The sequence below is a fragment of the Lepisma saccharinum genome, chromosome 12 (assembly GCF_977018435.1).
Source record: "Lepisma saccharinum chromosome 12, izLepSacc3.1, whole genome shotgun sequence".
In the NCBI taxonomy this organism is placed as follows: domain Eukaryota; kingdom Metazoa; phylum Arthropoda; class Insecta; order Zygentoma; family Lepismatidae; genus Lepisma; species Lepisma saccharinum.
Genome location: NC_139240.1, coordinates 19,873,695 through 19,893,790, shown reverse-complemented (window position 1 = coordinate 19,893,790; position 20,096 = coordinate 19,873,695). Strand labels below are relative to the sequence as shown.

Sequence of the window (20,096 nt, the reverse complement as noted above, 5' to 3'; positions counted from 1 at the left end):
GATTGTTTTTTACCAGTTTCATCTTATCACAATTCATTCTCATCGTCGTGAGTGCAGATAGTGTATGTTAAATAAAGCAAATCAAATTAATCACTCTATGTGATTTTATTCATTACATTGACATTCAATTATTATATTTGGATGACATATTCTATTACTTTGTCATATTTATGCATATTTTAAAATAATACCCTTGAAAATTAAGGCACGATGCAATCAATAAATGCGTGTAATTCAATATATATTTTCCTTCGCTGTTACAGGTTGTTCTGTTCCCAAGAGCTGTCATGGAGAAATTGGCTGTGTTGGTTGCCATGATGGCACTGGTCCCCTTCATTGAAGCCAACGAGAACGCCACTGTACCGGTTTCAGGTAGGGAAATATTTTTGGATATATTAACTGACCTTTTCGGAAGGTACTCAGGAATCAACCTCTCTGAAAGTGCACGCAGAAAACCTGAGCCAGAGTTGTATTGTGTCTTGTCCACCTGTTTTCTGACTGTCGTTTAGCTTTTATTAATGTCATTTTACTTTTAGTTCTTCCGTGTGTTTAAATTTGCTGTTTATAAGGAGTTCTTCAAAATATTTGTTGTTTTAATTCGTTGACTTGAACGAGTTCTGTCATGGATAAGAAGAGGCAAATAACATCATTTTTAATAGCCAACAAATCAATCAATCTTCAGAAGCGTTGCAAGTATTTAAATCTCTAATGTCCAACAAAACGTATTTGTATTAATACACGTGTATCCATTTTTAACCTCAAAATGTTATTATAGCAAAGAGAAAGGTTTGTTGGTAACAAAAATTAAAATTCAGAAAGTAAATTTATTTATTTAAATATTTGGATTACACTGCTGATAAACAGCATACATGCCTTATACAGCAGTTTAATATAATTGAAAAATAACATATTACACAATAAAAATACAATAAAATTACTACACTACAAAGAACACAAATTACATTGGAATAATAAAACCAGTTCATTAATTAAATCCATTTAAAATTACAATACAGTTAGTTATACAAAGACTCGTGTTAACTTGTAAAATTACATGTGTTACATTAACAATAAAAGGCCATATCTTCCAACAGATTGTGGGAGTATTGTGGTAAAAGAAAATTAAGATATATATATATATTATTTTATTTCTAAAATAAAGTCTCCGAAAGTAGGAGAGAATAGTTTTACCCTAACGCGATAACTGAAGATCACGAAGATAATCGTAAACGAGAGAATAAACTGGATACTGGTATGGAAAAAAATCAAACGAAAGAGCACGGTACAAATTTTTCTTCTTTCAGGGAGACTTATGCTTCGAAACGACCTTAAGTCAGTTCGCCATGAGAAGTACACCTACTTCACTGACGTGGTCACGTGGGACGAGGCTGCACTGGCTTGCAACATCAACGGACAACACCTCCTCATCATCGACACAAAGGAGGAGGAGTGGGAAATTGCCGCCCTGTTTGACAGATACGGATTCCCAAAGGACATCGAATTCCAGAGAGCTTTCATTGGATTCCACAGCAGGAATTTTGAAGGAGTTTATGAAACTGTGATGGGTAGGTGGAAACTGTCACAATTCCATACAACTAGGGACTTTGATTTTTTGGTGTGGCTGTTTTCCAAAATTTGAGTTTTTATTTTAACGCACTAGTATTTTAATTGTAGGTCACATGACCTACTCATGTTCGTGACAGATTCATACGTCAGACATTTTTTTTGAAGTTATTTGTTCCATTACTTCTCGCAAGACAAATACCGATGTTAAGGCTCCCGTGTGACGGTAGGCGCGCACTCGATCTCCGCCAAAACAGCACCACTTCACTCGGTGATGAAAACCCTTCCGCTAGGAGGTTAAAAATCTTGTGAAACGTCTATTTAGACGGGGTTTCATGTGCCTGTCTGCATTATTCCATGTATAAATGTGAAGATTTTTTTTCGGGTGGATAAAATTTTGGAAAACATGCGTGTTATGCACACGTAAATATGTTCGCCTTGTAATCAAGAGGTTCTGCGTTAGATGCCCGGTGGAGGCACAGAGTGGTTTCCAATCCCACTTTAAACTGTAGGTCGAGTACTTAACTTAAGCCCTCATCACACGGAACTGGATATCTAGTAGGTATGCCCTAGTTGGCGCTGGACTTTCTACCCATTTCCTAGTTTTCGCCTCACACGATACTTATCAGCGTACTTATCGATAGACTTTTGTTCCCATCTAAAGGTCACGAGTGAAGTTGTAATGGCGGCCGCGTGAGATGTAAACAATGTATCACTTCACATTTTTAAAAGCCGATAACTCTTCAACCGATAGGAATAACCTTTCGTATAAAATGTTATTAGGTACAAAACAATGGCGCCGCTTAAATACATACTTTACAACGTTTACTGTACACGTATGGAAGAATATTTTAGTTGTTTCAAATGTAAACACCGTGCACTCAGCATAGATGGATAAATGGTGTAACTCGACGCGCCTTTCATGCTGTATACGTTATACATTGCTGGAGTAACACTCGGAAACCACAGACAAAAACGCTTCTTTGCACAATCACAGATTATCTTCACATGGCGAATCTTTGCTCTGATTGGCTGTTCCACAGAATCCAGTCGAGGAATGCAAGTAGCAATTAGAACATGTCCTATTCCTCCAAACCAGTGAAGCAGTCAGCCAGGCGGCCATGATGTCTACCTAGAAAGTCAGTTCAGCGCCAACTAGGGCATTCCTACTAGGAATCCAGTTCCATGTGATAGGGGCTTCATGTGTATAAAGTGGACTTAAAATTTTATAGATCTAACATTCGTTGAGTTATTTCAGTCTTTGTAAAAGGTTCATTCATTTCACCAAGATGAGTTATTGTGTACATACTGTACGTTCGGTGGCGCATATATACACACAACCTAGTGGCGGCGATTGAGTACCAAAATTGAGGGGGAAAGGAAATTTTACTCTATCTTGGTAGAGAAGGCTTGGCATTAAGAGAATATAGTGCTGGGGCACAAAATGGCAATAAGTGGGGCGCAACTGCCACCCCTTTTCCCTCCCTTATCGCCCCCACTGACACGTCCATTTCGTTTCAGCAACCAGGAAACTGGATCAAAAACTATAAAATTCCTTTTCATACACAATTATATTTATAAACTAAACCAAATAGTAATTGAACCCCTCAAAATATATCGAGTTGCTGTCTATCAAGACTCTGGTTCGACTTGCAGCCACTGTCTCCAGGGTGCTACAGAATAAAACAAATGTCCAATACTTCTAAAACACGTTTGAAAATACTGTAGATTACGTTACATTACATTACTTATGTGCAGTGGCGTGCTCAAGGGGTTTGGTGGGAGTCATACCCCTCCCTTTGAACCAGTATTCCTTTAAAAAATTAGGACTGACTACTAAAAAGGGTACACTACACCTAACGCCTCCTTTAGAAAATCCTTGGCACGCCATTGCTTATGTGTGATTTTGTAATTCTTATGTCTTCCAATACTCATTGTGGTTAGTACTTACGTTATATTGGAAGTAATTTAAGATTCTCACCCTTACAGGCAAGAATCTGCTGGACCAGTACTTCTCGTGGGCGAAGGGCGAGCCCAACAACGCCGGGAATGACGAGCGCTGTGGCAGCGTCTACGCGAGCGCCAAGCTGAACGACGAGAACTGCAACAGGAAGCTTGCCTTCATTTGTGAAGATTACGAACCGGACTGCCAGTAGATAGACGTACTTACACTGCCATATACTGAAGATGATGCAATAAAACTTGCTATTTTATAAAATGCATTGAAATATGTCGTTTGCTTTGTGTATTGGTGAGTGTGGCAATGAAATATTTCTTTGGCTAGGCTTACCATACGTCCAGGATTAGTCCGGACAGTACTGTTTTTTTCGTGCTGTCCGGGATTGCAAAATGTCCGGGGTTTTCAGAATATGAACATGAAAATAGCTACCGGTATTGAATATTCACGACCAGAATTTATGACCGGCAAGGATCGATCGATTATAAGGATCGATTATACCATTTCTCTCTTCGAGATATCGACTCCTGAGCGGTTCTGTTTCCGTACTTGCGTGAGCGTCTTGGTTGTCTTGCAAGCGTGTGAAGTAACTCGTCTACACGTTTTTGATAATTATACCTATTTACAAGGGCTTTGCATTTGGCAATGGGCAAATGAAAGTGTGTATTTAACGTTAACCTGCAGAAGGAACACAAATTATTGAAACTGTGTAACGACAGTGACAGTGAACGTGTGCAATGTACACTCTGTAATGGAGTATTTTCTCTTGCACATAAAGGAAGAGGTGATATTGAAGACCACGTGAAAACAGTTAAATATAGGATTCCTATTAATACTACTGCTTCAACAAACATAAGAGATTTTAGAAAATAATGTTAATATTTTTCTTGTACAATTTATAGTTTAATGTTCCAATAAATAATTTCAATTTTTTTTGTAAAAAAAAAACTAAAATTCAGCAGTAACGAAATGATCGCGAATATGTCCTGGATTGGACCCAAGCAAATACTGTAAGCCTATCTTTGGCATGCAATGTTAATTGGACACATGACCTTATAAGGGAAGGGTTTATGGGGTCTGAATCCATCCTTAGGAATACCATATTTTTGGAGTTACGTTCTTCTGGTTCTCACACAACGAATTGAGGATTTGTTTAAGAAATTAATGCAAAATGTTTACTAATGCAATATGTTTACTAATGTAATATGTTTATTAATGCAAAATGTTTACTAAGAGGGCCTCGTATTTTTAATTGTGATTAAATAAACTCTTCTGAGGAGCTCTATTTTGGGTCAGATGGACACATCTCCACTTTAATCCTTAGCAGTAAGGTGGAGCTACGTATCCTTTTAAAAGTCAGACATACTCCTGAGAATATATTATTTCTTCTCTCCTGGAAATTTGATAAATTGTAGTTGCGTCCCTCCGGTTCTTACACGACGAATTAATCATTACAATATATTACTTGCAAAAATTTTGATTGATTGATTGATTTGTTTTATTTTACTTCGCTTTTCTGTCACTGTTGGCTAATTGCCCCTCTGTGCACCCCATGCAGGTGCTCTTGGCTGTCTGGAAAAATAATGTAAGAAAGACGTGAAAACTAATTTCATCTTGAGTATCCTTTTGTCCTACTACTCTTAGATTCTATTAGTCTTGCTATCTACTTCAATGGTTGCCCGCCCTTGCCCCCTAAAATTGATTTCCATCCAAGGTTGGGGAGCGGCAATGCCCATTGACGCCCTGTGGTTGCGCCGCTGCATACCCTTCCCTCGTAGGAACTTTAATCGGCTTGAAAATACTTAATTTTCTTTAAAAGTATAAAATCGTTTAAAAACGGCGATAGGGTTCCTATACACTAAATTTCTAGGTGAAAGTGTAAAAATGTAGGAACATGGACGTCTGGAAAGGGGGGGGGGGGCAAGGATGGTCACACCTCTCCCTTAGGAATCGAATGTCAACCTAATAAGTATATATTTCACACGTATAATTTGATTTCAGTCACAGTAATTTACATTAATGCGATAGTTTCAAATTCAAGTGGTGTTTTTATGAGGGGGTAATATCATTATCGGGGAAAATGTGCACCTTCTTGTCCCTCCGTGGAAAAATCAGCGGACGTGCATGATTGCCCCATTTAGTGCACGCCTATGATAGGACGGGCTTTTGTTTTCCCGCAGTTCTCGTTTTAACCCCATTGTACAGTCAACGGCAAACACAATGGTAGGCAAATTGCCCACAGCTTTTTTCACTATTTTGTTTTATTCTACATCCTGTGTTGTTTAAGAAATGAAACTGTGTTGGTTCGAAGCAGGCATTGTTCTCTGCTTATTGACGTCTTCATTTCAATTCATTGTCCACACATTGTGCAATTCAGACCGAATTAAAATGGTGGTGGACAATTCACCTACTAGTTCTTTTACCGTTGGGTGATACATACAAGCTGCACCATCATAACTTTGGCCCTGTTCCCTCTTTCACGTTAACAATTTCTTTTTTCAATCAAGATGCATTATGATCTTTAATATCTCGGAAGCCAGGAAAGCTCACATCCACTTCACATGGCCTTCCACAGTCATCAAGAGAAATTGTCCCGCATTTGAACACTTGACTCAACTGAACTTTTCTTTTTTCGGAGAGGAAGTTTGTGTGCTTTCTTGTTAACAGATTAAAGAGAAAAAGGAAGGGCAAGGAAAAAGTGGTTTTAATTAAAGACAAGATTAAATTAGTAAAAATGTCAAAGCAAGTTATCGTGAAAATTTGAGTAAATGTTGCACGAGAATTGTTGAATTCGGGCCCATTTGGGTCTGTATGTTACGGCACTCATCCGATATAACAATACATTTACTTGATCAACGTCTCGATTGTTGAAAGGATATTCTGGGTTACGATTGTTGAAATCCATTGCATGGAAACCTGTACATGTCTGTGTTCAGATGATTGAAACTAAATCACTGGTAGAAATATTATACAGCAAAGGAAGGGCATTGAAGATATAGGTCTGTGGTGAAATATTAGCTAGTTGCGTAATGTATAATTACAGACCAATTCAAGCTTAAATTGTGGATCTAAGTATTGTTTTTATTGTAAAAGTGTTCTGTGTTTTTACAAGACAGTGAATTTATTGAAACGTAAGTTAATATTACATAATCTTGTGATTAAGGAGATAAATCTGTGTTCAAATCTAGATAGCATGGAAGGCTCTGGGCCATCCGGATAAAGATTCCTGCAAATTTAATTCAAGTGAGGGAAATGTCTAGCTAGGAAAGTATTGATCAAAACAGAGAGGACGTCCAGATGGAAATGAATGAATGAAACAGTGGAAGTAAAAAAGGATACGTCTCCAAATAAAGACGGAGAAAATATGGATGTTGAATCGGTTGCTAAGCAACCAGAAAGTCAGAATGAAATCGAGCAAAAGTTAGTTGAAAGGAGGAATCTATAAATGCTCCAAAAAATTTCAAAGCAAACGTATTAGAGCGCACTATGCAATCAAGAGAAAATGTGAATAACAATGACTTATACTATCCTGGGCATGAAGGCCCATATATTGTTCTAGTTGAAATCGTGGAACACAATGTTGGTAGTTTTAGTGCTATTATGTTAGGTAGTCACTTAAGAGAAACTAGAATTAAGGTGAATTATGTTAAGGCATCGGGTTCTAATCTTGTAGAGGTTTACTTTTTAACGGCCAATGATGCAAATGACTTTTACTTTAACAAAGAGTTTCAGAAGAAGTATAAGGTAAATGTCAAAATCCCGAACAGTCCTTTACACAAAATGGGGCTAATATATGTGTTACCGTTACATATAAATTTAGAAGTACAAGATGAAGCAGAGGCTCAGAGAAATATTTCAATAATCAAAATGGAAAGAATGAAAAAGAAGACTTATCAAGAAAATGGGGAATTTGTGTTTAAACTAATCAAATTGATCAGCGCCACGTTTCAATCACAAACGTGGATATCGCATGTAAAGTTACTCAGTAACATATTTCAGGTACAACCTAAAAAAAATCTGTGATGCAGTGCAGAAATTGTTTCCGTTTCTCTCATACAAAGGATGTTTGTAAATCCAAAGCTATATGTCCGAGGTGCGGTGATTATGAATATGATGATATATGTGCTGCAGTACCAAAATGTATAAATTGTTCAGGAAATAATTTTGCAACTGAGAGGTCATGCAGTAAGTGGGAAGAGGAACGAGAAATCCAGAAGGTGATAGCATATGAGGGCTGTTCATATCAAGAAGCAAAGAGAAAAGTTAGTTCTAGTAGTTCATCTATGACCGAAAGAATGCTTATTCTTATGCAAACATACTACAAGATTTCCCAGTGCTAAAAACAACTACAGCAGAATCTTCCTTTGTACAAGCTTCAAGTTCAGCAATTACAACAGGTAATAGATATGAGGTGCTGACTATTCTAAGAGATGAGGAATCAGGGGTATCAAGAAACTTATATTCCTGGAAATCTCCTCAACCTCAACTTTACAACATGAAAAATTATGCTGATCAAAGACTTGGGACGATATTTAAAAATGAAGAAGTTATGATATATAAAGGTATTCAAAATCCAAACCAGTGTGACAAACCTAAAATCCAAGATGAACAAGAAAGACTAGATTACATTTTAATAAATTCCCAAAGCTGTCCAACGTCAGTGACAGCAACGGAAAAACGAAAATTACGGACTAGCATCCCACAATACGACTCTCAAAAGCAAATAATGATTAATTTATGACAAGTTATGCTCATGAAACTGATAGAAGAGCATCATCCTCTCATTATATGTGTGTGTGAAGTATGGGGGGATGGAAGATGAAATAAAAAAAAATATCATGCAGTACTTAATCAAAAAGACGGAAAAGGAGTGGGTATATTTGTACATGAAAGTCTGGCCTTCCAACCCATATCATTTAATCCCAATTTAGTGATTCTTCGAGCATATCGGGTGGAAGTAGTGGGAACACAGGTGCAAATTTTGAAAAAAATATTTACTGTTATCTCGAACTATATACCATCTTCTTGTACATCGCAAAAAAATGCAGTGAAGCATTTAAGGTCTATGATTAGTTCATTCAAGACTCCATTAATCATAACTGGAGATTTCAATTGCCACCACCCATTGTGGGGTCGACTGGCAGCAGATAAGTTGGGTCTAACTATTGTTAAATAGATGTAGATGGAGCAGTTAATTATAATAAATGATGGTTCACCTACTCATATGCCTAGAAATGGAAGTAATCCGTCATCTATAGACTTAAAATTAATTTCCGTTTCCATGCTATGTTTTTCTGGCTTATTACCATGCAACAAATGAAAGAATATTAACTATTCGTAAATGGAAAGTATTCAAAGCTAATTGGTCTAATTATACTAAACTTTTAAATATTTATTTCTCAGAGAATGATGGATTACAACCTGATAATATTACATATGAGGAGTTCGTCAAAATAATTTCGGCTGCGATGGACTTGAATTGTCCCAGGGTGATAAAAAGTAGTCAGTAACACTTCCCAAAGATATATTGCTGGACTGAAGACTGTGCTGAAGCAAAACTACATAGAGTCGAATTAGCAAAAATATACTCACATCAACCAACTCCGGAGAATTGGATAGCATTCAGACGTTCTATGGCCAAATCAAAGAGATTATACATAAAAGCAAAAAGAAAAGCATGAAATTAGGATATGTGTGGAAAAAAATTCAATCGCTCAAAAATCCTCGTATAGCAAATGTAGTCCCTTTGAAATCACATTGGAAGACTGAATTTATTCAGAAGCTCATACCTACAGTGCCAGACGGAGTAATTGAAACACCAAATGAATTATGTAGTTACACATGAAAACTACGTTCGGCGAAAGGTTTTGTAACTCCAATTTCAAAAGAGGAAATCTATGAAATCATCGGCAACAGTAAAGAATCTCTCCAGGGATGGATGGAATTACTTATTCAATGATTAATAACTTTCCAGTTGTAGCGTTAATGGCGATGTGCACAATTTTTAATAAATTCTTAAACAATAGAAACGTACCAGAAGATTGGTCCAAACAGCTAATGATTCCAATTTAAAAAGAAACAGGCAAAGACCCTCAAGTAGGACGGCTGTGTCCTAGACGCAGGCGGGTAAGAATGACTTCTTCTCGCCGAGAGGGACGGGACGAGGAACGCCAAGCACCTGTGGTGGGCTTAATAGCGTGAAGCTTGTTCCCCGTTTCCGTATCCAACTCGGCCTGCCAAGTGTCAAGAAGGCGACAGCGGAACATGTTCTGCAGGTCGCTAGCTGGCAAAAGGTGGACGAGAACATTGCCGTCTGCATCAGCAGACTTGGCGGCAGCATCAGCTGCTTCGTTCCCCTGGATGCCCACGTGGCTAGGGACCCAACAGAAGTGTACATCCGCACTGGCAGATAAGGACACAAGCCGTCTGAATACGCGTTGCGCTACTGGATGCCGGGAATACGGCGAATCCAGGGTATGCAACACGCTGGTCGAATCGCTGCACACAAGGACTTTCTTCAGACCATTGACCATTGGCGCAACCAACTGATTCGACTGTCTTGGACCCATCCGTGTAAAACACATTAAAATTGGGGTGCTTCGCACGAAGTTCTAAAAACCGTTGCTGGTATACAACCATTGGTGTTTCTGCTTTTGGAAGGGCAGTCAGTGAAAAATCGATAGAAGGTGCAGGAAACTCCCAGGTAGGGAGAGGCGGAATGAGTGAAGAGACGCCAGGACGATCACTGCCAACACCAAGTGCTGACAGGATCTCGTCTGCACGAACACCAAATGGTCTAGTGACACTTGGGTGGAGCCGATACCTTGCCAGCCTACCCTCGTCTGAGATGGTGTGAAATGAAGGATGTGAAGGCATCGAGCGAAGATGGAGGAAGTAGTTAACTACCAGATGCCTCTACATACAAACTGGCGACTGGACTGGTCCGAAAGGCACCAGTGCACACACGTATACCAGCATGGTGGACAGTGTCTAGAATGCGAAGTCTAGATGGGCGGGCAGAAGAATACACAACACATCCATAATCCAGCTTCGACCTGATGAGAGCACGGTACAGGCGAAGCAATACCGTCCTATCAGCACCCCAAGAAGTCTTATATTTTCGACTCTCTGAAAAGAAACAGAATTGTATTAGCTGCATTCTTAGATGTAATCGCAGCTTATGATAATGTAAATATCAATATCCTAATCCAAACAATACAACAGCTAAAAATACCTCACAACTATGTTTTGATATTATGGATGTTAGTGAGTAAAATATCTGTATATTTCCACTTTTTCAATTAAAGTAGAGGACCGCATTTAGCCTGAAAAGGGTTACCTCAGGGAAGTCCTTTGTTATTCAACATATATATGATAGGGATGAAAAGAAATTAATTCCAACAGTCAATGATCTTCAATATGCAGATGATATCTGTATCTATATGTCCACGACACAAATTCACACTGATTTTCCTGTTTTAGAGGAACAAATATTGGAAGTGCAAAAGTGGCTTGAAAATAAAAAAACCTCTCAATTTCAATGGAAGAATCTAATATTACAATTTTTAGTAAAGAGGGAACACCTTCAATAGTTCACTCAATGTCTCGAAAAACAAGAATTCCCATTTCTTCCAGAGTAAAATATTTAGGTGTCATCTTGGATGAAAAACGAACTTGGAAGGACCAAATTAAAGCCATACAAGTCAAAATCAGAAAAATTGTTTAATTTGTTCAAAGCAATAGCAAATACTCAGTGGGGATGTCATCCTCGAATAATGCTTTTATTTTACAAGATTTTTTTTCGGCCTATGATAGATTATTCTTTATTGGCAATGTGTAACTTGACAGAAGGAAAATTGAATTCCATTGATGTCATACAAAGGAAATTCTTGAGAAGATGTTTAGGTGATATGAACAGCACTCCAAACGTAGTAGTATACATGGAAGCGTGTCAATGTTTCATTTCATGTAGACAGAAGATGTTAGCAGCAAATATGCTCTTCAAAGTGAAATCATATTGTGATCATCCTTTCAACAATTTATTAAAAATGTGATACACTTACATGAAACAGGAAAAATAACAAACAGAAAAACTGATATGTGGATGTAATTGTATAATTCGATTTGTCAAGAATACCAGGATGTCATACAGATGCGTTCACGGACTGTTTTTTCATTAGATTATCCTCAACAGTCTCTGGATAATATTCATTTCCCTCGTTATTCGCACATATCGGAATATTTTATTCAATGGCAAAGTTTTTATTTCATATACTAAGATGGATCTAACAGTGAGTCAGGAGTTGGATGTGCAGTGTACGATCCACAACATAAAACAGACCTATTATTTCGGCTTCCACAGGACTGTTCAATACTTACAGCAGAATCTTACGCAATTTACCAAGCTTTAATATATGTCCAAAAATTAAATTTACGAAAGTTCTTAATACTAACTGACTCGCAAAGTTTATTACAGGCGCTTAAATCTTCTTACAAGAGTCTTTACAAATTATTCCCTTATATTATAAATTGCATACAATTAGTCTAAACAATACAAAAATCTGGAAAAACCATTGAGTTTACATGGGTTAAAGCACATAGTAATATTACAGGGAATTATCATGTAGATGAATGCGCAAAGAAAGAAGTGGGTCTTCCAAATATTACGAACTTAACATTATACTATACGGATCTTCTCCCAAGAGTAAAGTAGAAAATTTTGAATGAATGGTTTGATTGGTGTCGAAATGAACTTGCAACAGTTGGAGAATCATACAGACCATTTGCTGAATTCAAAATACACAAATCATGGTTAAGTTTGCGCGCTCTGCGAGCCTGTATCATACGCCTCGGCCATCAATGCAAGAAACCAGAGAGATGGAATGAGGTTTTTCATATCCACGAGTGAACTTTCATCAAGGCTTTTCCCCTTCACCCCTAATCAGGGGCCTTGGCACGCATATTGATTCCGGGTTTGAATCCCGGTTTGCCGATGGGTGTCCTTTGTGATTGTCCCTTCATCAGTTATATGATACCATCATTCATTCTCATTGCCGCGATTGGCCAAAAGCGGAAGAAATGCGACGCTAAATTAAATCAATCAAATCAATGAAACCCCATCCAGGAATGAAGTAAACGAGCATACATATTTTATTATACTTGCATATTTTTCACATATTTCAGTGATTTTTCTGCACATTTGTGTACATACACAGGCACATCCGACACATTGTCATGGTTGTAGCACGTAAACGGTACGTTTCCGGACATGGGTTCCTATTCCAAATATTGTCTACTCAGTCCCCTCTACTAGCCCTAGGAGTTTGTAAGGGGAATTTCCGACCACCCTGTATTGTACAAGTTTTGGCTACGTAAAAATCTAGGCCTTACTTATCACACATGACAACTATTTCTTCAGAGAGAGATGCTAAATACAATGTTTGTCCTATCTCGGTCATTACACCAATGACCTGATAAGGAATAATTGAAATTTAACGAGGATGAAAAGATCTTCTGGAAGGAGGGTGACAACCGTCTTAAGAGTATTCGTTTTGAACTAACTCTGTAAACAACGAAACCTAGTAATTATGTTTATCGAAAGCCCATTCCAATCCTCGGGCTTCCGAAGAAAGGCGCACATTGTTTTTTTGGAATTTCTTAAAAAGACGCCATTGTTTGAAGACAGTGTCATTGTTAAGTAAGTTCCTGTATTTAGTGGCAATATAATTATTGAGGAGTTTATTGAGAATTTTTTGACACAGAAAATACCCCTGAGAGGCATTGATGCACGTACATTAGAAATTATATAATATGTTGACAGTGCATGACACACACATAGGTATATGTGCAAAGTGCTTTTTCTTGGTTTGTTATTGTCTGGGCTTGTTATTGCGCTCATCGTAAGAATTCATTCGCGCCTACAGGGAGAGAATTTGTTTTTCCCCTTGGAATAAGGAAAAACTCCTTACTTCTCCTTCTCTTTAATTTGTAACTCTTTTCTCTATTTCTTTCCTTGTATCTTCTTTCTAGCTTTTGACCTTTTCTCAATTTTAGTACCTATTTCCTCGTGTTTACTTCCTCACCATTCCTCATTCTGTTTTCCGTTCCATTTTCTGTCTGATTTTTCTTTATTTTTCTTTTTCTCTCTATAAATCTTATGCTAAAACTCTTCCTTCTCTCTCTCTCTCTCTTTGCCTGTTTTTCTACTAAATTTCTCATTTCTTCCTCTCTCGCTTATGTGATTTTGTTAATTTATTCTCTCTCTCTCTCTTTATTTCTTTCTCTCTTCTCTCTCTGTTGTTTCTATTTTTCTGTCTTTCTTTCCCCTCTATCTCTCTCTCTCTGGTTTCTCTATTTCTTTCTCTCTTTCGCTTCTCTATATCATTCTTTCTCTCTCTGTGTGCGTGAGTGCGTATGTGTGGTATATTGCCTCGCTTCTTTATTTCTCGATCTTTCTGTCTCTCACATTATATTTGCCTCTTCTCTCTCTCTCTCTCTCCCTCTGTCTGGTTCTATAAATTCTCTTCCTTTCCCACATTCTCCATTGCTTCTTTCATTTCTAATTTTTCCATATCCAATGAAGCACTTCTTCGTCATGATAAAATATAAACATGATCGGGGGGAGGGGGGTTATAAAATTTGGATCCCTAGGCTCTTTCTTGTTTTGGGCTACGTCGACATTATAATAATTATTATCATTAACAGTTTTGTTATCATGATACTTTACTTCCAATAATTGTTTGCTTTGTAAACTTTTAATAACACTTGTAAACTTTAAAATATAGACACATCTGATTTAAAATGATTCATTTATTTTTTTATTATCACAATATCAAGGAATTTTAATAATCGAATATTTTTGTCAACATGGGTGAAGGCGAATTTAAAGTATAGAACTATAATGGAATTTTAATGCCAAAAAGTTCAAGAGTAAGACAATAGTGTCTCAAAACGAAACGAGTTTCAGTTTTTATTAATTTCAGGTAAACGAACTTTGTTAAATTATGGGCTTCCTTGTAATATTCACTGGAGTTTTGGTGATTTCCACAATCTCTGAATGCATTAGAAACAACACGTTTACACAAGCAGGTGAGTGGTTAGATTTTTTATTGCTATATATCTAAAGGCTCTTCGAGAAAAAGCACTTAACTAAAAAAATACAATTTTACAGTAGTCAGTTATTTCTGTTTCTTTTTCTTTTAATAGCAAACATTACATTATATACATGTTGGATCATTACTGTTCAGAATCCTTACACATGCACAATATGAAATTATATTCCTAATGTTGTCTAAAATTCATTTAGTGTGACTTAAAAGCAACATAAAATCGCAGATTGTGACTTATATGCCTTCTTTCGAACACCTATAAGAACGGAATTAATTCGTAACGCATGATATTTTGTTCTTAACTGTAAAAATTTGTCCTAACCTGAAAAGATACACTAAGTACTACTTTGACATTATGTTAACCTGTTCTTGAATTCCAATTGTTATTAATTTATTGCTTGCAGTGGAGTTACATTGGTTAAAAAGTTTCCAAAACTATTTTCATAAACAACACTCACATTTTCAAAATCATAAAAGAAGAGATTACTCGTTACTTTGCTCCTAAGGTTCCAGGTAACAAAAGTATAATTAACTTGTAAATTTTCATAAACTTGAAAATTGCCCCCGCCAAGTTACGCCTACGTTCGGAAAGTTACTTTAGAAAAGTAACCGAGTTTCAGTTGCGGTTATTTGGTTCAAAAAGTAGCCGATAAACTCATTTTGAAAATTATCTCAGTTACAGTTGCTGGTTCTTGGAAAAGTAACTCTAACTTACTTTTACAGTTACTTTCTACCAGAAACTGTCTTTAAACACGTTACAAACAATCAAATAATTATTTGCAATAAAATAAATATATGACGACTTACGCGTGATTTATTTTTCTTGTACTTAATGTATGTCTGTATATTATTATTATACATAGAGTGACGTTTGGAGTGAAACACTAAGTGCTTTAGCGTCAGTTGGCGACGGATCTTGGGGTCTTCCCACAGACTCCCATGTTAACCTCCGACACCTGTACCTTACTTAAGATGAGTACTTTCCAAAAATGTATGCATTACCGGGTAACTTTTTCACCGTAAGTGAACCTTTACTTGTGGGTCAGCGTTGCTTGAATTACTTTAATTCTAAAAATCGTTCATTTGCATCAATTCAACTTGTACCTATTTTTTTTCTCTTCAAACCTCAGCAAGATCCACTCCCTCGACAATAACTTCTTTGTAGCTCGACTACCATGTTTTAAATGAATGCAACAATCCATCCATCCACAGCACTGAAGTCTTCGTGTGCAATAAGAAATTGCGAAATGCAATAAAGCGTTGATGTTTTAAACTTAGGATGCAAGAAAGCCTAATTTTCTTGTCTTAGGCAATCCACGAAAATCCTTTCATCTTAACTGTTTGAAACAGATGCCAGAATTTACGTCTGTCCTCACGTTACAAAATTGCAAGTTAATTTAAGTGTCAAAGGAATCGTTGACTACGTTACTTCTATAGCAAGAAAGTAGAACAACCTCTCCTCTACCCGCGCGAGTACGATGCACACGACACACGGTTCTGCCCAGGTTTCTTTGCTTCTGGTCCTACTATACTAGTTATTTCCTACCACCTTATCATCCGGAGGAGACGCAGTTGGTAACAGAGTCTCAAACAGCGGGAACTGCAGCCTTGTTGTTCTATCTTTTCCAGCTCGTCCCCCAAACAGGGAGGTGTCGTCTGTCGTTGTGGGAAGATACACGTACGTCCGTGACAGAGCGACGTGGAGCGAGGGGCTGGAGAAGTGTGCCATGAAAGGACTCCACCTGGCGGTGATCAACTCTCTTGACGAGGAACGCGAGATAGCAGAGATGTTCAACCGAATGGGGTTCCCTGATGGAAGTCCCTTGGGGGCAGCTTTCGTTGGATTCCACGACAAGAACATCGAGGGGCTCTACGAAACAGTTCTTGGTAGGTTTTCCTATTCCTGTGGCGTATTCTCTATGTTATCGCGTTTACCGCCGAGAAACCAACTCTACTCATCTATTTTTTACATACAGTGCTAAAAAAATGGTTTCATAATTTAATACTCACAGAATGAAATATGATATGGGTAGTAAAGGAAATGAGATATGCCAGGAAATCAGACAGAAATCATAAATCTTTATTAGAAACGTTTACACGAAAGAAGAGGGAGAAAGTATACAGTAGCAATGTAACAAAATAAAACAAAACAAAACAAAACAACCAACGTTCGTAATTAGTGTCAAGAATCACAACAGCCATCACTGATGCAGTCTTTCCTGGTCTTCAGAGGCCAGTGGGCCTTTTCCGAGAAAATACGTACACATACACCTCCCTTCATGAGAGGTATCTTTGAGACACACTAATTGGAAAATTTCAAAGAAGCTGATGGGAAAACAGAAATAATTAAGACCAGGCATATGATTTCGTGATTTTGGTTATTTATTAATTATATTCCCATACATAAGTCTGTTATGTTAGTTAAAAAATGGCGTTCTGAAAATTATTTTTAAGTCTTGCATTTTTGTGACTGTTTCAAAAACGTTTCTTCAACAATTAGGCTTCAAGGCGGTGTGTCCTGTACTTTTATCTCTCTGCATCTTTGAAAATTGTCCTTGCAATCTTCGGAGCCCTATGAAAGTTTCAGCCTAGACCACAATAATTATGTTGTACATACATACTACTTTGTCGGGTTCAGCCCCCTCCCCCCGTTCTCCTCAACAGACTTCCGGTCAGCCGCGTCCCTTATTTTCACTTATGAAATATAGCAAGCAATGGTGATGGGATGGATGAAGGGACAATCACAAACACACAAGACCAGCACATAACGTAAGTTCCACAGAAGATTATTCTGGCTACCAATCCAGACGCCGGAGTCTCTTAGTCAGCAATTGTAGTCCAGGGTATACTTCGTGGAAGAGAGGTTGACATTTGAGTTGTTTCCGGAAGGGACACCACTTACACGCCACCAATATGACCCTCAGTCTTTATGGTATTTGTATTTTTGTCATTTAGCGTCGCTTTTCTGCCACTTTTGGCTAATCGCGACGATGAAGATTACTAATAATATGATGTAATTCACGAAGGGATTCCCATAAAGAACATCCATGCCCCCCTTCATTTGAACCCGGAAACTTCGGTGTCTCGGTCATCGGGCCGGCAGCATTTGTCGTATGTGTTGTAAATTTTATTCTTATTTTTTATATAGCTAGAGCTATAGGGAGTTCACCTGTCTAACATGTCTTCAGTAAGGCCCTCTTTAGACGGAAGAATTTTCTTTAACATTTTTGCTATCATAAATGCTATGTAAATGCTTCCAATAATCTCATGGCAGATAGTATTTTACACGGAAGCATTTCATGTAACATTTCGGTTTCAATGCATAATATATACAGCACGAAAGACACGAGTTATACCGTCTATGATGAATCCACGGTGTTCACAATTGAAACAACTAAAACATTCTTCCATACGTGCACTGTATACGTCATAAACTATATATTTAAGCAAAGCAATTTTTTTGTACTACCTAATACCGTTTTATAGGAAATCTTCTTTTTTCTCAGTTGAATAGTTATCGGCTTTTAAAAATGTGAAGCGATACATTGTTTACATCTCACGCGGCCACCATTACATCTTCACTCGTGACCTAGAGGTCGCTTCTGATTGGTTGTGCTACGAAAAATGCTACGGAAATAGGACGGATCCTCTCCTTGAGAAATGCCATGAAATATGTCATAGCATCTGAAATGCCATAATTTTTTTCACATTTGATCATGGCATAAATGTTAAGAGAAAATGCTTTCGTCAAAAGTGAGCCTAAGGATTACTGACTTCACACTGTCGTCGTTGTTAAAAGCAAATACGAAATAAATTGTGCAGCTAGCCTTGAGTATCCATTCTATTTTTCTTATTAACAAAAAAGATCTTATTTTCAGGCGATAATTTGATGGACATCTACCACAACTGGGTGAGGGGACAACCGGACAATGGCGGTCAGGGTGAGGACTGTGGTGCTGTGATTGAAACAGGGAAGCTCACCGATCAGGACTGCGAGATGCGATTGGCTTTCCTCTGCGAAGAATATGCAGAAGTCTGCCACCTGTGATGACCGATCAACTCTAATGTATTGATAAGAAAAGTAATAAATTGCACAATGAAATATCAAATGTCTTTCAAAATTTCATCCTTCACTACGAAATAGGTGTTATCAAGCCTTAAAGCGAGCCGGAACGCACCGGAACTCCGTTCCGGCAAGTCAATTTCTTGCCGGAACTCAGTTCCTGCTGCGACATTGGACATTTATTTTATTTACTTAATCCAATATACTACAGTTCATCCTATATAACGTTAATTCTTGTAAACAATAGACGAAGAATTTGAATTTGAATTTGATTTTAAAATTGTGGGAGCGTCAGCACTTAGGCTATTTTGCTCCCGTCACATTATACGGAGGCCAGCCCCTTATCTTTACAAATAACAACTCGAACGTTGCATAATTAAAAATCTTAAAATGTTCTGACTTCTGTTAAAAGCTGAGGCTGTAAACGGGCGCTCAGCACACATAAGGACAACACAAACAAAATTATACTGGCCTTGGGGCCAGTCGCCAGAGCCTCGTTAGTCTTCAGTCCAGGGTGTACTAACGTGGAAGTGAGGTTGATATGTGGGTGTACTACGTAATAGACGAAGAGGAAAAGATAAAGTTCTTGTACTAAATTTGTCTCCTGTTGGTGGGCGGTGCAGAAATTTTGAAACGGTAATATATTTTAATGAATGCTGTTCGTTTAAGACGTAAATGAGTATCCAATTTCCTGAAATTACATACGTGATAGGTTTTGTGCTTATATATTTACCTTGGATGAAATAACAATAATAGTCAGTGCTTTTTTTCTGGTAGTATGCAATGGCACGCCGTACTGGCATATTTTTATGGGTGAGAATACAAATAAAAAAAATTATCTTAACGAAAGAAATACGGGTCAAGGAATTGATAATATTTGAGAGTAAAAATAATAACAACAAAAATAATAATTATTATTATCATGATTATGATGATAAAATAATAACTGCTATAAACGCATTAAAATAGACTACGAGGGTGATTCAAAAAGTAAGGTAACAAGAACTCTCACGGGTATCATATCCCTCCTGTTCTTCGAATTTTCCGCCAGGCTCGCAGCAGAAGAAGACAGCTTTATCACACAGCTGTTAGATGGCACGTATGTTACGTCAGACCCTCGCAATATCAGTTGGAAGATGCCTGCGTTCACGGAAACAAGGTCAAGCGTGGAAGTTGGAATTTATTTTTGGGTGCGTCAGCACTGAGGCTATTTTGCACCCGTCACACTATACGGGGTCCAGCCCCTTATCATAACAAAAATAAAAGCGTGTCTGTAAACTAAAATTTCCTTACCTTGGTTAAAAGCTGAGGCTAAAAAGGGTGCTCGGCACAAATAAGTACAAAACACAGAATTTATACTGGCCATGGGGCCAATCACCAGAGCCTCGTTAGTCTGAAGTCCAGG

General features: G+C 37.7%; 2 protein-coding genes across 2 annotated transcripts; both read left to right on the top strand.

Annotated features, from left to right (window-relative positions):
* Nucleotides 1-287: 287 nt before the first annotated feature.
* LOC145996258 (hemolymph lipopolysaccharide-binding protein-like) lies at nucleotides 288-3,719 on the top strand. Its single transcript, XM_083132683.1, has 3 exons — nucleotides 288-372; nucleotides 1,305-1,565; nucleotides 3,553-3,719. The coding sequence occupies exons 1-3, from the start codon at nucleotides 288-290 to the stop codon at nucleotides 3,717-3,719; spliced, it is 513 nt and encodes a 170-aa protein (XP_082988809.1).
* Nucleotides 3,720-14,500: 10,781 nt separating this feature from the next.
* LOC145996257 (hemolymph lipopolysaccharide-binding protein-like) lies at nucleotides 14,501-18,676 on the top strand. The gene is made up of 3 exons (XM_083132682.1): nucleotides 14,501-14,608; nucleotides 16,258-16,515; nucleotides 18,507-18,676. The coding sequence occupies exons 1-3, from the start codon at nucleotides 14,524-14,526 to the stop codon at nucleotides 18,674-18,676; spliced, it is 513 nt and encodes a 170-aa protein (XP_082988808.1). The 5' UTR covers nucleotides 14,501-14,523.
* The last annotated feature ends 1,420 nt before the right edge of the window (nucleotides 18,677-20,096 follow it).